The 16,434-nt window shown below is 39.2% G+C and overlaps 1 protein-coding gene across 1 annotated transcript in view; it reads left to right on the top strand.

Annotated features, from left to right (window-relative positions):
• CNTNAP5 (contactin associated protein family member 5) overlaps positions 1-16,434 on the top strand; it is a 294,672-nt gene that overhangs the window by 68,821 nt on the left and 209,417 nt on the right. Inside the window, exons 2-3 of the mRNA XM_074873542.1 lie at positions 3,121-3,231; positions 9,920-10,113. Of these exons, the coding sequence (XP_074729643.1) occupies positions 3,121-3,231; positions 9,920-10,113 (305 nt within the window). The remainder of the gene's footprint in view (positions 1-3,120; positions 3,232-9,919; positions 10,114-16,434) is intronic.

Genomic DNA, 16,434 nt, shown 5'->3' with positions numbered 1-16,434 from the left:
CAAAGCAAAAGAAGCAACGTCAGAAACTAGAAATGTGGAAGCACCTGGAATGAAGGTCTATTTCTGTCACACCAAGTGAGGGAGATGAAGTCTCTTGAAATCTGTGTGCTGGGATTATGTGGTGGGAATCAAGATACATTGGCTTTGCTTTTGGCTTTACCATGGGTCTTCTCTGACCTTGCATCAGCACAAAACGTTTCATCTCTTTCTTGTCTCCACCCATCATAAAAGGAAATACGATAACATCCTTTCTTAAAGAGTTTTGTAATCTTGAGAGGTGTGTGTTGGATGTTTTGTTTATTTTGTTTTATTTGTTGTCAATTCTGCCTTCTCATGGAAGCAGGGCCTATGGGATGAGCCTCACTGTATGTGCACATCCTACCTTTTTGAACCCTGTGGCCTATTTCAGCTAAATTTTACAAAGAGATATCAATCTCAAATCTGTACGGGCCATATGTGTAGTGTCTCTGACAAGGGATGCATCAAAGCTATTCTGCATATGATCTGGATTGTTGTGCATGTACAAGTTGATGCATTCCAAGCACTTTACTGTACTGTACTTCGAAATTTTGTTCGGCATGTAAAAGCTGTGCCATGTCCTGCATTGTAGGTCTGTGCATGTAGAGCTGTCAGGTGCAGCCTCCAATGTTGCAAGGTTAGTTTTGACTGAGGCAAGGGCAGAAGAGTGACCTTACATCTTGTCAGAGTTATCCATTCAAAAATCAACTTCACTTGGAGGAAATTCCTGCTTGCACTCTAAAGTCAATCAGTCGTTACTCTCTTATGTATTGGAAGTTGGACTGTGTTGGCCCTGGTGCTCTCAGAACTATCTTTAAATTGCCAATGCTGTCATAAATCCTGAAGCCTTATAATTACATGTTTTTATAGTTAAATATGAATTCAGGGAAGAACTCATGGCAGTAGTGGGGTTTTTTTGTAGAGGAAAAACAAATAAGGATCCCAGAATTTGGTGTAAAAATTACGTTGTAATGTTGTAGCAGCAGAGATCCAGGGGAGTATGTCTAGGGACAGAAGCAAAGGATGTGGAAATGTAGACAAAGTATCTGGTAGTTAGAAGAGGTAATTGTCACTTCCCAGGCTGAAGCCTCCAGAGATCCCAGGGAAGACCTTAAATGCATTCCTCTGAAATGGTTTACACTTGCTGCTGTGCTGAGACACTTGTTGTCCCATAGGTGTCCAATCCTATCCTCAGGGAACAGTGAGAACCCAGAGATTGTCACTGTGACTCTTGTTATGAACAGCTTGTGGATCACAGGCTGATGTGCTGAGTTCTCTTGTGGTCCAGGGGCAACAGGGAACAGAAGAGAGCCAGCAGTCTAGGCACTATTTAAATTGAAATCTCTGCATTCAGTTATTTTCAACTTCAGGTTTTAAGTGTTGCTGAATAGTCATGCAGATCTGTCGCTAAGACCTTGAACCTCCTTTTGAGAGGTTCCCAACCCCTCTGCTGCGTTTTATAGACGTTTGGGTGAGTTTGGTGCCCCGATGTACTTACCATTTGAGATCTTTGTTTAAATCACGGTTTGGGTCACAACTGACAGTGAATTTAAGAGCCTCATTTTAATTTACAGATTTTTTTTTTTAAGTCCAGACAGAACAAGTATGGCCTGACTTCATGCCATACCAGGGGACACAGCAGTCCACTTTCTGCATTGCAGTCAGAAGTTCTCTTTAAGACTTAAAGGCTGTAGAGGGGTAGAGAACCTGCTCAGGATCTGGATAACTTGTTTTGTTGGCTAGTTATCCTCTTATTCAAAACATCAGTGGTATACTTGTCCTTAATTTATCTAACTCGCAGATCTTGTTAGGCGTTTTTGCTGATGGCAACTGAAGAGGTGGAAAGGATTTTGTAGTTAAGTTTACTTTTTGAGGTCTATCAGTCAATGCACTGATATGAATTATATTGATTACACTGATTTTTTCATATAGAGCTGAATTTTGATTACAAAAGTATCTGGGCTGTTCTAGAGAGTCATTGTAGAAAGAGATGAGAAATATTTTAATGTAATCTAGCTCATTATGGGAAAGGTATTATCCAGTTCTGGAACGGTCTATATTTGCTGTTATAGCTATAAAACAATTTTTGCTTTTATTCTTTGTCTTTTGTAGCCCTGCCCTGAAATATCATTAATGCATTACTTCCTCCCTGCCCCCACAACCCCTTTGCAAATTGTACATTTACTCTGTGAGTGCAAGAACACTGTGATGCCTGAGACCCTGCTAACCTGCAGGACTTTTCCAGTAATTAGATCCATGTTTGCTCCATAGGAGATTCAATTAAAAATGAGAGGGTTATATTATTATTATTCCCTACTGAAACCCCACACTATGTTCTTGAATGTGTATGTGACAGCATTGTAATGAGCAAACTTACTTTACCTAATTCTGTCCTTATTCAGACATTATGGGCTCAAAAATTCAAACTTGAGTGTTAGCCTAACCCGTCTGTCTTCAGATGATGATGTGAAAAGAGGGGAAAGACATAGCAAACTACTCATTTGAGTGAACAAATCTAATTTGTCAACGTATATGTGTATGAGCTTGAGGAAGAAATTAAGGAACTGTTCAGGTTTTGTAATCACAGTGCAGCACGAGACTCTTGTGAAGCATGGGACACGATTTTACATGTTGCAACAGGCCAGGTGGCATATCCCTGTGTGTCGCTTCCATACAGAAGTATCAAGTTGTAACTCCTACATTATGTATCTGCTCTGTGGACAGACTTTACTTAACACCTGGGGTGTTCTCTAAAGTCTGCCAGGGCATTACTACATTCTTCCAGTGGCTTTTGTAACAAGAGTCATTACCCTCTTTAACTGGAGGGTAGATCATCAAATTTCATTCACTGAAAGGAAAACATTTTCCAGCTTTTCAAGTATTCGATGTCTTCACAACAGCTCCCATCCAGGTGCCATCCCACCAGACTGTCATTCTGGAGGGTAAATTTCAGTCTTGCACATGAATTCAAACACAAGTGTGCTCTTTCTCCAGTCTCTCTATAGTAAGTAGAAAAAACCACCACCTCAAGATAGCACAAGTTGGCGTATTTGTTCCTCATGTGATGACATCTGTATGTTTTGTTTTGTTTTTTTTTTTTAGATAATTGTGATGATGCATTGGTATCTCCCTTACCTTCAACAGCCCTTACCAGTTCCTCTGAGCTCTTCAGTACTCACAGTCCCAGCTTTGCAAAGCTCAACAGGCGAGATGGTAAGGTTGCAGTATGAAATGCCTAAACTATTCTTTTTAATCACATTTACAAAGAATAAATTTTTATACTGTTTGTATAGAATGCATTAAGAGCCAAGTTGAATAGAGCCATTAATTTATGCTTCTGTGAGAGCTCTGTTTAGGAGCATTTCCTTCCTTTATTATAGAAAAATTCCATTAAATTTAAAGCTCTCCACTTATAGAAACATCCTGAAGGAAGTTCAGATAGTCTTTTTGCTTTTGAAGAGCTCCCATAATCTTTAGAGCTTGAAGGTCATTAGACTTGAGGCCATATTCTAAAGCGTAGGTGTTTGTTAAAACTAGTAGCAACTAGATAATAACATTCCAGCAGAATTCAATGATTACAGATCTCTGCAGAAACAGTTAAAATGAATGAAAAAACTTTGCAGACATTTGCAGTGAAGAATGCTTGAGTTCACACACAAGGTGAAACTATTAGGACCAAACTTGGTACCAGAAAAGAGGAGTTGGCAGTATCTAGGACATCTTTTGACACCGTGTTGCCACCGTTGTTGGCTCCCATCTTATTCCCAAGTTAGAGCCTCTAAAAGAGGAAGGTCCTGTATTATCACGTTACATATGATTTTCATAGTGAGAAACACTAGAAAGTATACTACTAGAAAAGAGATTTTAAATTGAAAATAAATGATAATTTTCCTACTTAATCTCTGAAATGTCTGTTTTAATCAAACACCATTTGATAAATCTATAGAAAAACAGTAAAGGGCTCTCTCTTAGATACTTGATAAACAGTTGCTAGATCATTGGAGAAGTGTTAGATGGGAGTTACGATATCATATTTAAACTCCTGAACCAGAGTTCCTCAGCAAGTAGAAGGTCATATGGTAGTTGCTCAACATAAGGAAAGTTGTAGACACTGAGCATGAATTTTGAGTTTGCTCTGTCCTTGTCTCCAACTGCTAGCTGGGACAGTGAACAGACGTGCTTACGTGATTTTGCAAATGGCTCTAATGACTAATTTAATCTGCAGAAAAGAAGAAGAGATTCAAAGTCAATATTATTGCAAGTCAAGCTCTGGTTGTACTGTATTTTAAAGTGGTATAACAATATCTAAAATAAATTGACAATGATTTCAATTTAAGGGTAGAAAATTAAATAGGTCCTATTTAGCTGTGCTAGAGTAGTCTTGCCATGTAGTAGGAGGTAAGGTATTCTAGTTTTTTAGACATACGGTATCGCATCAGTAAGGTCTACACTGTCCTTTGGCATAAATCATGGGAGCAGGAAGACAGAATATTGAAACTGAGCCCTAAGCAAGGGAGTTGTTTCAGCAACTTTTATGTCATGTTCTGAAGACTTATGTGATAACTGATGAGCTAAGCCCAACACAGGGACCTAGAAGCTAAATTCTACATTGCTTGTTTCTTTTGTTGCACAGACTTTTGTAGAAATGTGCAGATGTAGTGCCAGCAGAATTCATATGGGTGGTTCATCTTGGGTTAGAGGAGCAAGCAGTGGTAGATGGTGGCTGAAGGAACTTTCTTTGGCTGGCACTTGAATGCAAACAGTAGATATCTCTACAAGAAATAATATTCACTAACAAGGACTGTGCCATGGCTTTCTAATAATGTTGGAGTGTTTTGATGAGTTGGCTTAGCTTTGTTTGTAATTGATAAGACAGTGCTGCAAGTAACAGTGCCTCCAGGTAGAAAGCCAAATAAATACTTTTGTTAAAGTAAATATGAATGCAGCAGGTGAAAATGAGTTTATAAAATACAGTCCAGACCTACATCAATAGAAAGTTCTAATTCATCAAGTTGATTCAGTAATAGATAACAATAACTAAAAAGCTGTTGTTTAAAAAAAGGCCTGCAGCAGTGAAATGTGCCATTAAAAAAAAACCACACAAACTACCCATGAGTAAAGCACTGTGTGAGCTGCTGAAAGCACTCAATTAAAATGCTGATAAATCTGTACTCGTAATAGTATAGCAGTTAGTATAATTCTGATAAATATGATTCTGAGGTATGAAATATATTGCTTTCCCATGAGAGGGATTAATCGGCTTTTTTGTTTACAGTAAATAAATAATGAAAAAGAATAAAAAAATTGCTGCAGTATGACTGTATCAACTGAGCTTTTTCAGTTCTCTGTTAGTTCTCAGCCTGAGTAGTCAGTATACACAATTATGTATGGGAGTATAAAATATATATAATGTCAAAAAGAATATATTTTATGGCCAGGAAGCATTTGATCTGGGCATTAAAGTAAAATTCTGCAGCAGGGAAGCACACAGTTGCAGCAGGAAGTCCAAGAGTTTGTAGCACAATATAAAGACAGTAGAGCTGTTTGTAAGGCACTGTAGGGTGGAAACAAGCATTCCCTTTGTTTCGTATTAATAAACTACAAATAAGTATGGGCATCCTGAGCAGCCCTGTGGAACATCAGGGAGCACTGACTGCATAACGCTGGGCTTAAATGCAATTTTTTGAACAATTATGGCAAAATGTACAAATAGTCTGAAAAAGAAAAAAAAGTATTTGATCATATTTCTTGGAGTCATAGGGATCTCCAACTGAGAAACCATCTGATCTCTGTTCTCCTCATATTTCTAGCACTATGATTTGTTGCCATGGAGAATATAAGCAATATATCAGATTCTTGTGGTACTGTTTCTCCACTTGGGCATTTTCTCCATACCGTGTTGAACCTCTCCCTTTAAATGATCCACAGAAAATGTGAAATGTGTGAACTGTGAGGAATGATGGTGTAGTGCAGTGCACAGAATCCTATCAATGTCAGTGGGAACCTGGTGGGAAGAATCGGGAAATTGAATGCCCCTCAGACATGATGTCATAAAGTGCTAAATGTGTTGACTTCATTGAGTACCCTCTCTCTCTTGTTTTCTTGTGAAAGAGTCAGTGTGGCATCTTCATACATTAGTACGTTCCAGATTATCAAAAAAAAAAAGTACATATCTGGTGGGTGTAATCAGAGCCACATTTTGTCTGGTTTATGTTTATGCCACACTATTAATAAAAGGTAGTCCTCTTCAATTTCCTCATGCCCAGCTGCAGGAAAATGGAGTCAGGCTTTTGGTTGTACCTGTTCAAAGGAGTTGATGTCCTGTAAATATTGTGTCTTCAGTAGTCCTTGTTGTTGCCTGTTAGAGCCTTCACAAATTACGTTCTTGTCCCTTGTCTTGGGCCTGCCTCACTGTTGGGTAGAGGAGAAAATGGTTGTAAAAGAGTTGCTATACTTTGGATGCGCTTTTTTGCTACTTACTAAAAAAAGTAGGGGGCGAGGTGTTGACGCTCTATAATGAATGACGTGCATAAAAGAAATGTGCAGACAAATTGTGCTGGAAAAAGATGCCACTATCCTTTGTGCTACTTGCTCTGTATAAGAGAGCAAATATGGAGGAAAAAGAACATTTATTGATTTTTCGTACTTACAGCAGTATTTGAGGATTTGGGAAACCCACAAAAGTAAGCAGAAGTTATGTGTTTGCTTTACTAGCAGAAGTGAGAGAGGCCCAATGGGAGAAGCTTTAGTTTTGCCCTCAGTCACGCAGTCAATGCAGCTTTGCTGTTGCAGGGATTTTAACTGCCATTCTTACAAGTCAGTAGAATTACTGTCCATCTGTGGAAATAGTAATGGTAGAAAGTTTGGGAGAGGGAAATACAGTGTTTTTTTTCCCAGTGGGAAAAGGAGCATGAAGTCGCTGCTGTTTTGTAAAGACATGGTCTGTAACTGATAAAATCTCCCTTGCAAGACCAGCTTCTGGAGAGGTAATGAGATGAGCAGGTGTCACTGCTGTGTCATGCAGTGCTTACATCTAAAGCGTGACATTCCCAACAGAAAAATGTGCTCATATGAAGAGAGATGCAGTTCAGAGATGCCCTGTAATCTGCAATTTGAGAGCTCAAGCTCACCACAGATCTCCCAAATTTCCACTCAGTGTGTATCGTTTCTTTGACTGACTTTGAAAATATAAGCCTGTTGTGCCATGCTCAAACTGGAAAATAGCAGTGCTCAGTAAAGCCAAATACTTTTGTGGAAAGCATATCACCTTTCTGTCACTTCTAGCAGCAGAAGGGAGAGCGCATAATCTACGTAGAGTAGATGCTAGTTATAATGTCTAACAAAATACTGGAAAGTACCTTTAGTAATGAGCTTGGCTTAAGAACTTGTGTATAAACTAGAAGAGAGAAAGAGAAAGCAAAGTGTTTTTTTCTTTTTTTTTTTTTTTTAATGAGAAACTCATCGAACAGATTACTTGTTATAAGTGATCTTCTTCCATCTAGTTGTTGCTGTTTATGTTGTAGAATAACAATAAAGGAAAGATGAAAATGTCCACATTTCTTATAATATTTGCTGAAAACCTCTAGAATAGCCTCTCTGGAGTGTTGAAGGAAACAACTTTGCCACAGACCTGTCAGAACTTCTGAACTGAAGTTCTATGTCCAGCCAGTTCCTGAAATAAAGCTATAAACAAAGCAGCAACTATAGTGTTCAGAGTCTATTTCAGATATTGGATATTACAATCCAAAGGAAATTTTCCTTTGGCTCCCACATATATTAGTCACGATTCCATGTAGGAGGAATATGCAGGTTATTGTCTTTGAAGCCAGTTATATAGTTTGTATCTTAAAAGACAGACAGAAATATTCTTTATATGATATTTTAAATATATAAAAAAAAAAAGGGTGAGGGGGAAGAAGAACCATTGTTAAGATTTTTAATGGGAAGTACTATAGTCTTATATAAGTTATAGGTATGGAGTTAAGAGAGCCATGAAGTAGTTAGAGAGAACCGAGTAATGAAATTCCCAACATTCTCATTAGGTCTTTCATGGCATGCTCATAGGGGAGAGTATTCTATTTAAGGCAGGTAAAATAATCGCAATGACAATGAAGACTTCTATTGGGATTGAAAAAAGTAAAATAAAGCATGGCACGAGCAAACAGTATGCATTATTGGTTACAAACTATTTTCCCTGGAGACTTCTCATAGAGAAATGAAGATTGGGTCATCCAGGGGAACAGGGACAATAATTCCAGCAAAGAAATAAACACGCTTCTGTTTCAGGAATTAGGACTAAAACCTATCTTAATGAATTGTAAACAATGAAAATTCTAACACCTATTTTTAGACAAAGGAATTTCAATTGTGAGTTGGAAAATGCAGTGTACTACAGGAAAATCAAGAAATTTTTTAAAAGGCATAGTTATTGAAATTGAATTCTTTTATATAAACCACCTTTATTGATCTTTTAACTCAGTTCGCTTCCATAAACTCTTCATGGAGCATCTTTGAGATGTATCAGTTAATAAAATTATTAAGGTAAATCCTTCTATTTATAACCAAAGCTTAGTGATGCTTTTTGTTTGGAAATGCACATTTGGAACCATTCTTGTACTTCACATGAGGAATTGTTAATGTTTTACTCTCAACCCTGTATTTCCCCCTTTCCTTCCCAATGTGACTGTGTTCACTGTAACCACGCAGAACAGTTCTTGTAAACTTCACTAATAATGGCACAACAAACAAGATGATGGGCTGCAGAAGCAGTGACAGCCTGAAAATTTGCTACTTTGGATACTTTGTTAGTGGCTTCTGTGTTCTTCATAGCTGCATTGCTCTCTTATTTCTAAGGCTGAAGTGAATGCTGGGTGTATATGGAGAATAAATGTGTGCAAATAGAAACAAGTTAAAAGAAAATAAACATAGCCTATAATTTAAGGTGTAAAACAAAGCAAAAGATCTTAAAGTAATATATTCCAGTCTGGAAAGATTTGCCTTTTAACCATAAGCTCACACTTATTGTAGTGAGTGAAGTGGTGAAATTCCAGCAGTGGTTGCAGTTCTGTGTTTCATTGGCTTGGCGTTACCACAGGCCTGTTTAACCCCTAAAAGAATTCAAAGGACAGTACATTTCTTCACTTTTAAAGGACAAACAAGAGCTACAAGCTATCAGCTTTCATGTCATTGTGACTTCTGAAGTCTTCATTCCTGAATGGAGAAGTGGATCATGGAAGTGGATAATTTGCAACTCATGTTTGTCCTTATGAAGATCTTGTTTGTTCTTTTGTTTAAGATAAAATACATATTCACTTAGCAGGCATCTTGTGTAAGGAAGAGGCTACTTTCCAGTGTAAAGGCAGTCCTTTCAGTTGTTCAATCAAATGGTCTCTAGCTTTACAATGTATTATCTGAAGTGCTTTTATAACCTGTAATTAAACCATTCTTTCAAATACTTAATAGGTCTCAAATCAAGATAACTAATATTTTTGAATGTGTTTCAAAGCATAGCAAAAGTGAAAATGTCAAAGCAAATTAGAAGTTAGAAATCAGCATTCCCAGATTTGCACAAGCATGCAAGGAGGGGATAGATACTGTATGTTTTTTGTGACTGAGGATGTACCAACCTCACCGACGTTTGCCCAGTAAATGTCTTTAAAGAGTAAATGTCTTTAAAATTATTTGAAACTCAAAATTCCTTATGAACTTTAGGTTAATTAAGAAAACCCTAAGGAAGCACACCTCGTAGTGTATTTCCTAATATAAAAATATGAACAAGCAGCTGTATGTTCAGGAAGTAGAGTCCTCTGTGATGACCTGAAATAACAACATGGTTCTTTGTCAAGTATAATTCCTTGGGGTGTCACTGTCATCTAAATTATCTTTATCCAATCTCTTTCAGGAGCTGGTGGTTGGTCCCCGCTGGACTCAAACGAGCGGCAGTGGCTCCAGGTTGATCTGGGAGACAGAGTGGAGATTGTTGCGGTCGCTACCCAGGGCAGGTACGGGAGCTCAGATTGGGTAACCAGCTATACACTGATGTTCAGCGACACTGGCCGCAACTGGAAACAGTACAGACAAGATGACACCGTCTGGGTAGGTTTGAATTGCAGATGCCTTTGCCCCCAGATCTTTCTGGTTCGTGCTCATTTTGGCATTTGGAGAAACGTCTTTGGTTTCAGATCAGAGGAGTGCTGTAGTGGTGTGAGCACAGACCCAAGTGACTCTACAGGATATTTTGATCTAAATGGATTATGTCACTGACTGTCTGTGTAATACAAGTTTAGGCCTTCAGGACTACATGGTTTTTGAGACTGTGAGGGTGCTCAGGGCACTCAAAATGACCTGCATGCTTCTGTGCCTGGTTGGCTTGGATTCAGGCACACCAGGGTAAATGGGGATAATCATCTACATACTTTCTCCAGGAAATATGGAAATTAACTCTGTGTCTTATGCATACTTGCTGGCCAGAACAACAGAACTCATGCTGGGGGAGGTGGGTGGTAAATTGCTCCTTGGCTGGAGAAGGCTGGAGCTGCAGCATGAGTGGTGGGATGATTTAGCAGATACACTAAAAGTGCTCAAGGCTCTTCCTAAAATTTTAATTTTGATGCTTGCTGTGTCTCAAGTTCAACGTGTGGCCATGCCAGGTGCTGTCAGTAGGACTGCTTGTGGTAGCAGTGCAACCTCAGGTATGGATGGAGAAGTTTAAAAGTCTTCCTTTCATATGAAAAACGTGAATTGTTAGTGAATTGTTAACGAACGGTAGCATTCTCCCTGTGCTATATTCTGTATTCTATATTCTGTAGTTCTGAGGATCAGTAGCCCTGGTAGCATGACAGTATGCAGTGGTAAATGAAACACATTCTTCATGAAAATAAAAGGGAACTTTTTAAGGGTGATCAAATAGATTTCTGGTTCTTGTCTTAATTTTTTCTTTGGTTAGCACCTTCATTAAATGCTGTCACAAAAACAGATTTTGCTTCCAGACCATATTGACTGCGAATGAGGAGAGTGGTGGTGCAGCAGGAAGAGGGGAGAAGGGCTGCTTAATTTTTTCCTGAGCATGTTGCAGGCAGTGGGGATGCATGTAGAGGGAGGTTAACTTCTGTGGTTTTAAAATCCATTGCATTGCCACTGTCTTTGTTTTATCATGGTTTAATTTAGAGAAAGCTAAGGAAATCCTTCTTCCTTTAGAAAGACAACTTTGGCCCAAGGATGATCATAAAGTTGTGAAGTGTGGCTCTGCTTCATCTGTCACTTATAAAGTTATATTAGGCTGTCTTTGCTCCAGATACCTATAAACTTTTTTTATTTTAATTTTTAAAAACAGTGGAATTCCATTCTGGACTGAATATCGTGATCATTTAACCTGGCTCTTGACTTCCACCCTTGGAACTTAGAAATCCAGAACTGAGATATTTTTCCAGACTTGGTGTCTTTAAGTGCTTCTTTCTTTGAAAATATTATGTGCCTTGTTAAAATTTTATATTATGACAAATTATTTTTTTATTATGTGTCTAACTTTTCAGTCCTTTCCTTTTTGGAAACCTTTGACCTCTTATTTTCTTTTGTATATTTTTCCCTGTAAGAAGAAACTTGAAAAGACAACACAGAATTTTACCATAACAAATCTTCACGCCCTAAATCCGATTTTGTGAGTTTCTGATCTGGCACCTAATATTGCACACAAGAATAAGAACAAGCCTAACAGGCATTTAACAGTGAGTTAGGATTTATGAAGAACCTGAACTCTCTTGTTTTACTAAGTGATTAGGCATGAAGTTCATTCAGAGCAGATCCTGACACAAGTTCTAACGCTTCAGTAGATCTGGTGGCTTACTTTCTGGAGGGGTAATTTTTTGTATGCTTTTCTAATGGAAAAATGCCATAGGCTACAGAGGATAGTTTTGTATATAACTGAGGAAAAATGAAATAGAATTTGGATGTGGAAAAGGTAACACTGGAAAAGGATTTGGATGTTTTTCCCCTCACATTAGTTTTTACAAGTCACACTGACCATGCGAGCCAGTAACATAATTCCAGTCCAGAAGAACAATTTGCTCCAAGTCCCCAGGCAGACGGCTTGAAGAGATGGTTGGGATGCATCGCCAAACTTCGTTGTTGAAAATATCTGATAGTGAAAATCCAAAGTGAGCTCATTTGATGTTTCATTAGACTCTACAGCAACCTAAACTGGCAAGTCTCATTAACACCTAGGAGCTTGTATGCCTGCCCATGGAATTAATGAAGATCAAGAATTCCTTCTGTACAGTTTTTATTTTAACTAAAGCAAAAGTTGATTCTTTTTTCCTGGCACTTTTAGATTTGTTTCACTGAATTAAATTAGATCTTGAGAGCTATTCAGAGCACAAAGAGGAAAGCCAAAGAGGCTTTCAGAAGCTTGTACAGAATTATAATTTCAAATTTTGCAGTGTTTCTCTTTTACTGGCATTAATCCTTTCATTAGGCTTTTTTCTAACTAAGAAGAAAAATAGAAGTGTGCTGTCCAGCATGCTGTATGTTGAAGGCTTTTCTATAAAAGCCAGACCCTTGGATGAAATGAAGACAAACACAACATGATGCTTGTCCTAAACATCTGTCTGTTAAATAGCTGAAAGGGAAGTTCTGTATTGCACACCTCTAGGAAAGAACCGTCACCCTCAACATAAGGGAAGGCAGTGGAGTGAACCATTTCACAGGGACAGGAAAGCAGCACCCCAGGGTGGACTCCACTGTCACAATCTGTGACAGTGTACACTGTACCAATCTATCACAAGGTTAATAGTTTCAACCTTAGGAATCTGTGTCTGTGCTGGTATTGGCTGGGGTAGATTTAATTTTCTTCATAGTACCTAGTATGGGGCTATGTTCAAGGTGTTTTCGGCTTCTCACGCCACCCTGCCAGTGAGAAGGCTGGCAGTGCACAAGAAGTTGGGATGGAACACAGTCAGGACAGCTGACCCCAACTGATCAAAGAGATACTCTATACCATATGACGTCATGCTCAGCAATAAACTAGGGGGAAGGTGGACTGGTGGGCTGCTGCTTGGGGACTGGCTGGGCATCGGTCAGTTAATGGTGAGGAATTGTTTTCATTTGCATCACTTGTCTTTCTTGGGTTCTACTTATCTCTCTGTTATTTTCCTTTTCATTACAATGGATTATTAGTGATATTAGTATTTTTATTTTATTTCAATTATTAAACTGTTCTCATCTCAACCCATGTGTTTTCTCATTTTTACCCTTCCAGTTCTCTTCCCCCCCATCCTGCTGTGGGGGGAGAGAGTGAGCCACTGTGTGGTGATTAGCTGTAGCTGGGGTTAAACCATGACAACCCTCTTTGGCACCCAACATGGGGCTCAAAGGGTTTGAGATAATAACATATTGACCAGAGCATATTAGAAGGGATTTTATCTGTTAACAGTTGCAGGTCACAATATTGATTCATCTGTTCTCGATGTTTATGTGATCTGCATCATGCTCTTTTTTTTGCTATACATGTTAAAGATTCATGTTGGCTTTTGCAGTTTGCTGTGCTCTGTAGTGATTAGTGATGTTTAGCCTGAGAGATTTGTTATTAAAACACTGACCTTGAGCTTAATCTGGTATCTGGGCTCTGTACTGAAGCCATTACTGTACTTTGGGTACCATCTCATGGAGACAATTAACAATTATACTTCTTTCTCCAAGAGGCTTTTTGTGGAGGAAACAGATAGGCACTTTTGCCACCTTCTTTTATGTTGTTTTCTCCCTTCTTACAATAACTTCTCAGTATCTTGAATGTCCTTGGGTAGTTGAAATACTTCTATTGGTATTTCTTAGGAATATTGCTTCTGTTTTATCTAAGGTTAACAAACAATTTAGGAATATGACCCAAGATCTGCAAGAGTATGGTCATGGGTGACATGGCATGTGGGAGAATATGGGCAAGTATCTAGAGAACTTCTCACTTCCAATGGTCTGGAACTTCACTTCCAAACAACTACAGGATCCTGATCTAATGGAAAGTGGAGACTAACAGTTGGACTATCAAGGCAGTTAGACTATCAAGTCATGATGCTGCTGAGTGCTGCCATACCAGACATGCTAGAACTCCAATATGAACTGGAGTCAAAGGCCGCCAAATGGTATGCAACAACTGGTATCACAAACATGTTTTTCTCGGTCCCTCTGGCAGCCACAGTTTGTGCAGACCACAGTTTCCTTTCACATGGAGGAGTATCCAGTACACCTGGAATTGACTGCCTTGGGTCAGAAATACAATCCTACCATTTGTCATGGATTATTACAGACTGCTCTGGAACAAGGTGAAGCTCCTGAACACCTGGACTGTTGTGGTTTAACCCCAGCCAGCAACTAAGCATGACACAGGCACTCTCTCACTCTCCCCCACCAGCGGGATGGAGGGAAGAGAATTGGAAGTGTAAAAGTGAGAAAACTCATGGGTTGAGAATAAGAACAGTTTAATAATGGAAATAAAATAAAAATACTAATACTACTACTAATAAATTGTAATGAAAAGGAAAATAACAAAGAGAGGAATAAAACCCAAGCAAGCAAGTGGTGCAAATGAAAACAATTGCTTACCACCAACTGACCGATGCCCAGCCAGTCCCCAAGCAGCAGCCCCCCAGTCCACCTTCCCCCTAGTTTATTGCTGAGCATGACATCATATGGTATGGAGTATCTCTTTGATCAGTTGGGGTCAGCTGTCCTAACTGTGTCCCATCCCAACTTCTTGTGCACCCCAAGCGTACTCGCTGGTGGGGTGGTACGAGAAGCAGAAAAGGCCTTGACTCTGTGTAAGCGCTGCTCAGCAGTGAGAAAATGTCCCTGTATTATCAACACTGTTTTCAGCACAAATCCAAAACATAGCCCCATATTAGCTATTATGAAGAAAATTAACTCTACCCCAGCCAAAACCAGCACATTCTCCTGTTGTTTTTTTTGGGGTGGGCATGGTGGTCTGTCAAAGCAAGATTCAAGGTAGGAGTCTCCTATCTCAGAGCAAGGTGGCAACTTAGGTTACTTCTCATCCACAGGAAGTGGAGGGGTTAAAATCTAGGTTATTGTGGAAAATGAGACACTTCAGAAATTTCAGATGGTTGGGTGGGAAACGAATCCCACCCCCCCACCCCCCCCACCCCCCCGCTTTAACTTTGGAGCTCTTATTTTTGCAGTCCTTAGGACAGGTTTTATTACTCTCTATGTCCCTCAGAACTTTGAGCTTTTTAAGATTTCCTTTTTAAATTTTTGTGTATAAAGGGCTAGATGTTTACCTGCTTTACTGCTGTTTGTTTCAGAAAGCTGTGCTTTTCCTAACTTAAGAGGTAGTCAACACTGACTCATAGCTCAGATGGGGTTGTGAAATCTAAATCATTTTTACCTGGAGATCATTAGATGGCATCTGCTGTATCAATATAAAATATTGATATGCACTAGACCTGTCAGGTTTGCTGATACAGCTTCTACTTCAGTAAAACTAGCTGGAAGTTTGTGCTTTGCTGTACGGATATTACTGAATGTCTTGCACCAATGGCTCATTGGTGACGAATTATCATTCATTTGCGACTGTTGAAAGGGGAGATTATGTATCAGTATAAGGGACCTAGGTAGTCTAGTGAATACGTTTGTTTTCTGAAGGCAATATAACTATGTGGAAAACCTTTTGACAGAATAATGATATACTCAATTGCTGAAAAGGGTGTAAGAAGCATCTGGGTTTCAAGGCAAGCATTTTATTTCAAGTAGAAATCAGAGGTTTTGCTTTGTTTTAATTTGTTTGCGTTCCAGCAAAGGGAAACAGGGTGTTGAAATCTCTTCTTCGCTATGTCTGTTAAGCTAAAACTGGCAGAAATCTTCAAACTCTACTCAACCCAAGTCAGATTTGAACTGTAGTTTCTTCCAGTCCATCTGCATGACCTGTGGACAAAGTTACGGCCTGTTCCCAGCTGGCTGGACTGCAGTGCTCTCTTGGAGGAGGAGGTAGTTAGTGGCACAGCCTTCCCCCACTGCATGTCATGGGCCATCGGCCACATTTGGTGGAAACAACAGGAAGGCAGTAGCTCCTTTCATAATCCCTGAATAAATCTGCCTGGATGAAACTTTTCCTAATCATGTCTTTGCAAATGTCTGATGCTCCATATTGCAAGTGGTGCTCCTGAGGAGTTGTTTCCAGCCATCTGGGTATAGGTTTTGTCCACCCATATGGCATATGTGTCCTTCAGTGCATCTGAGACCCGGGTACATAAATTCTTTATTGGGCTGCTGATAAGACAGACGTTTGCACGCCAGTATATATAACATATCACTAGTAAAAGTCCCTTTCTCTTTATAGAGATTACAAGGCTTATTATCCCCCTTTCACGGCATGCATACAGCTCCCATCAACTTCACCGTTAATGAGCGCTGCAT

The sequence above is a fragment of the Strix uralensis genome, chromosome 6 (genome assembly GCF_047716275.1).
Source record: "Strix uralensis isolate ZFMK-TIS-50842 chromosome 6, bStrUra1, whole genome shotgun sequence".
NCBI lineage: Eukaryota > Metazoa > Chordata > Aves > Strigiformes > Strigidae > Strix > Strix uralensis.
The sequence above is the reverse complement of the archived record's forward strand: the minus strand, read 5'-3'. Positions and strand labels throughout refer to the sequence as shown.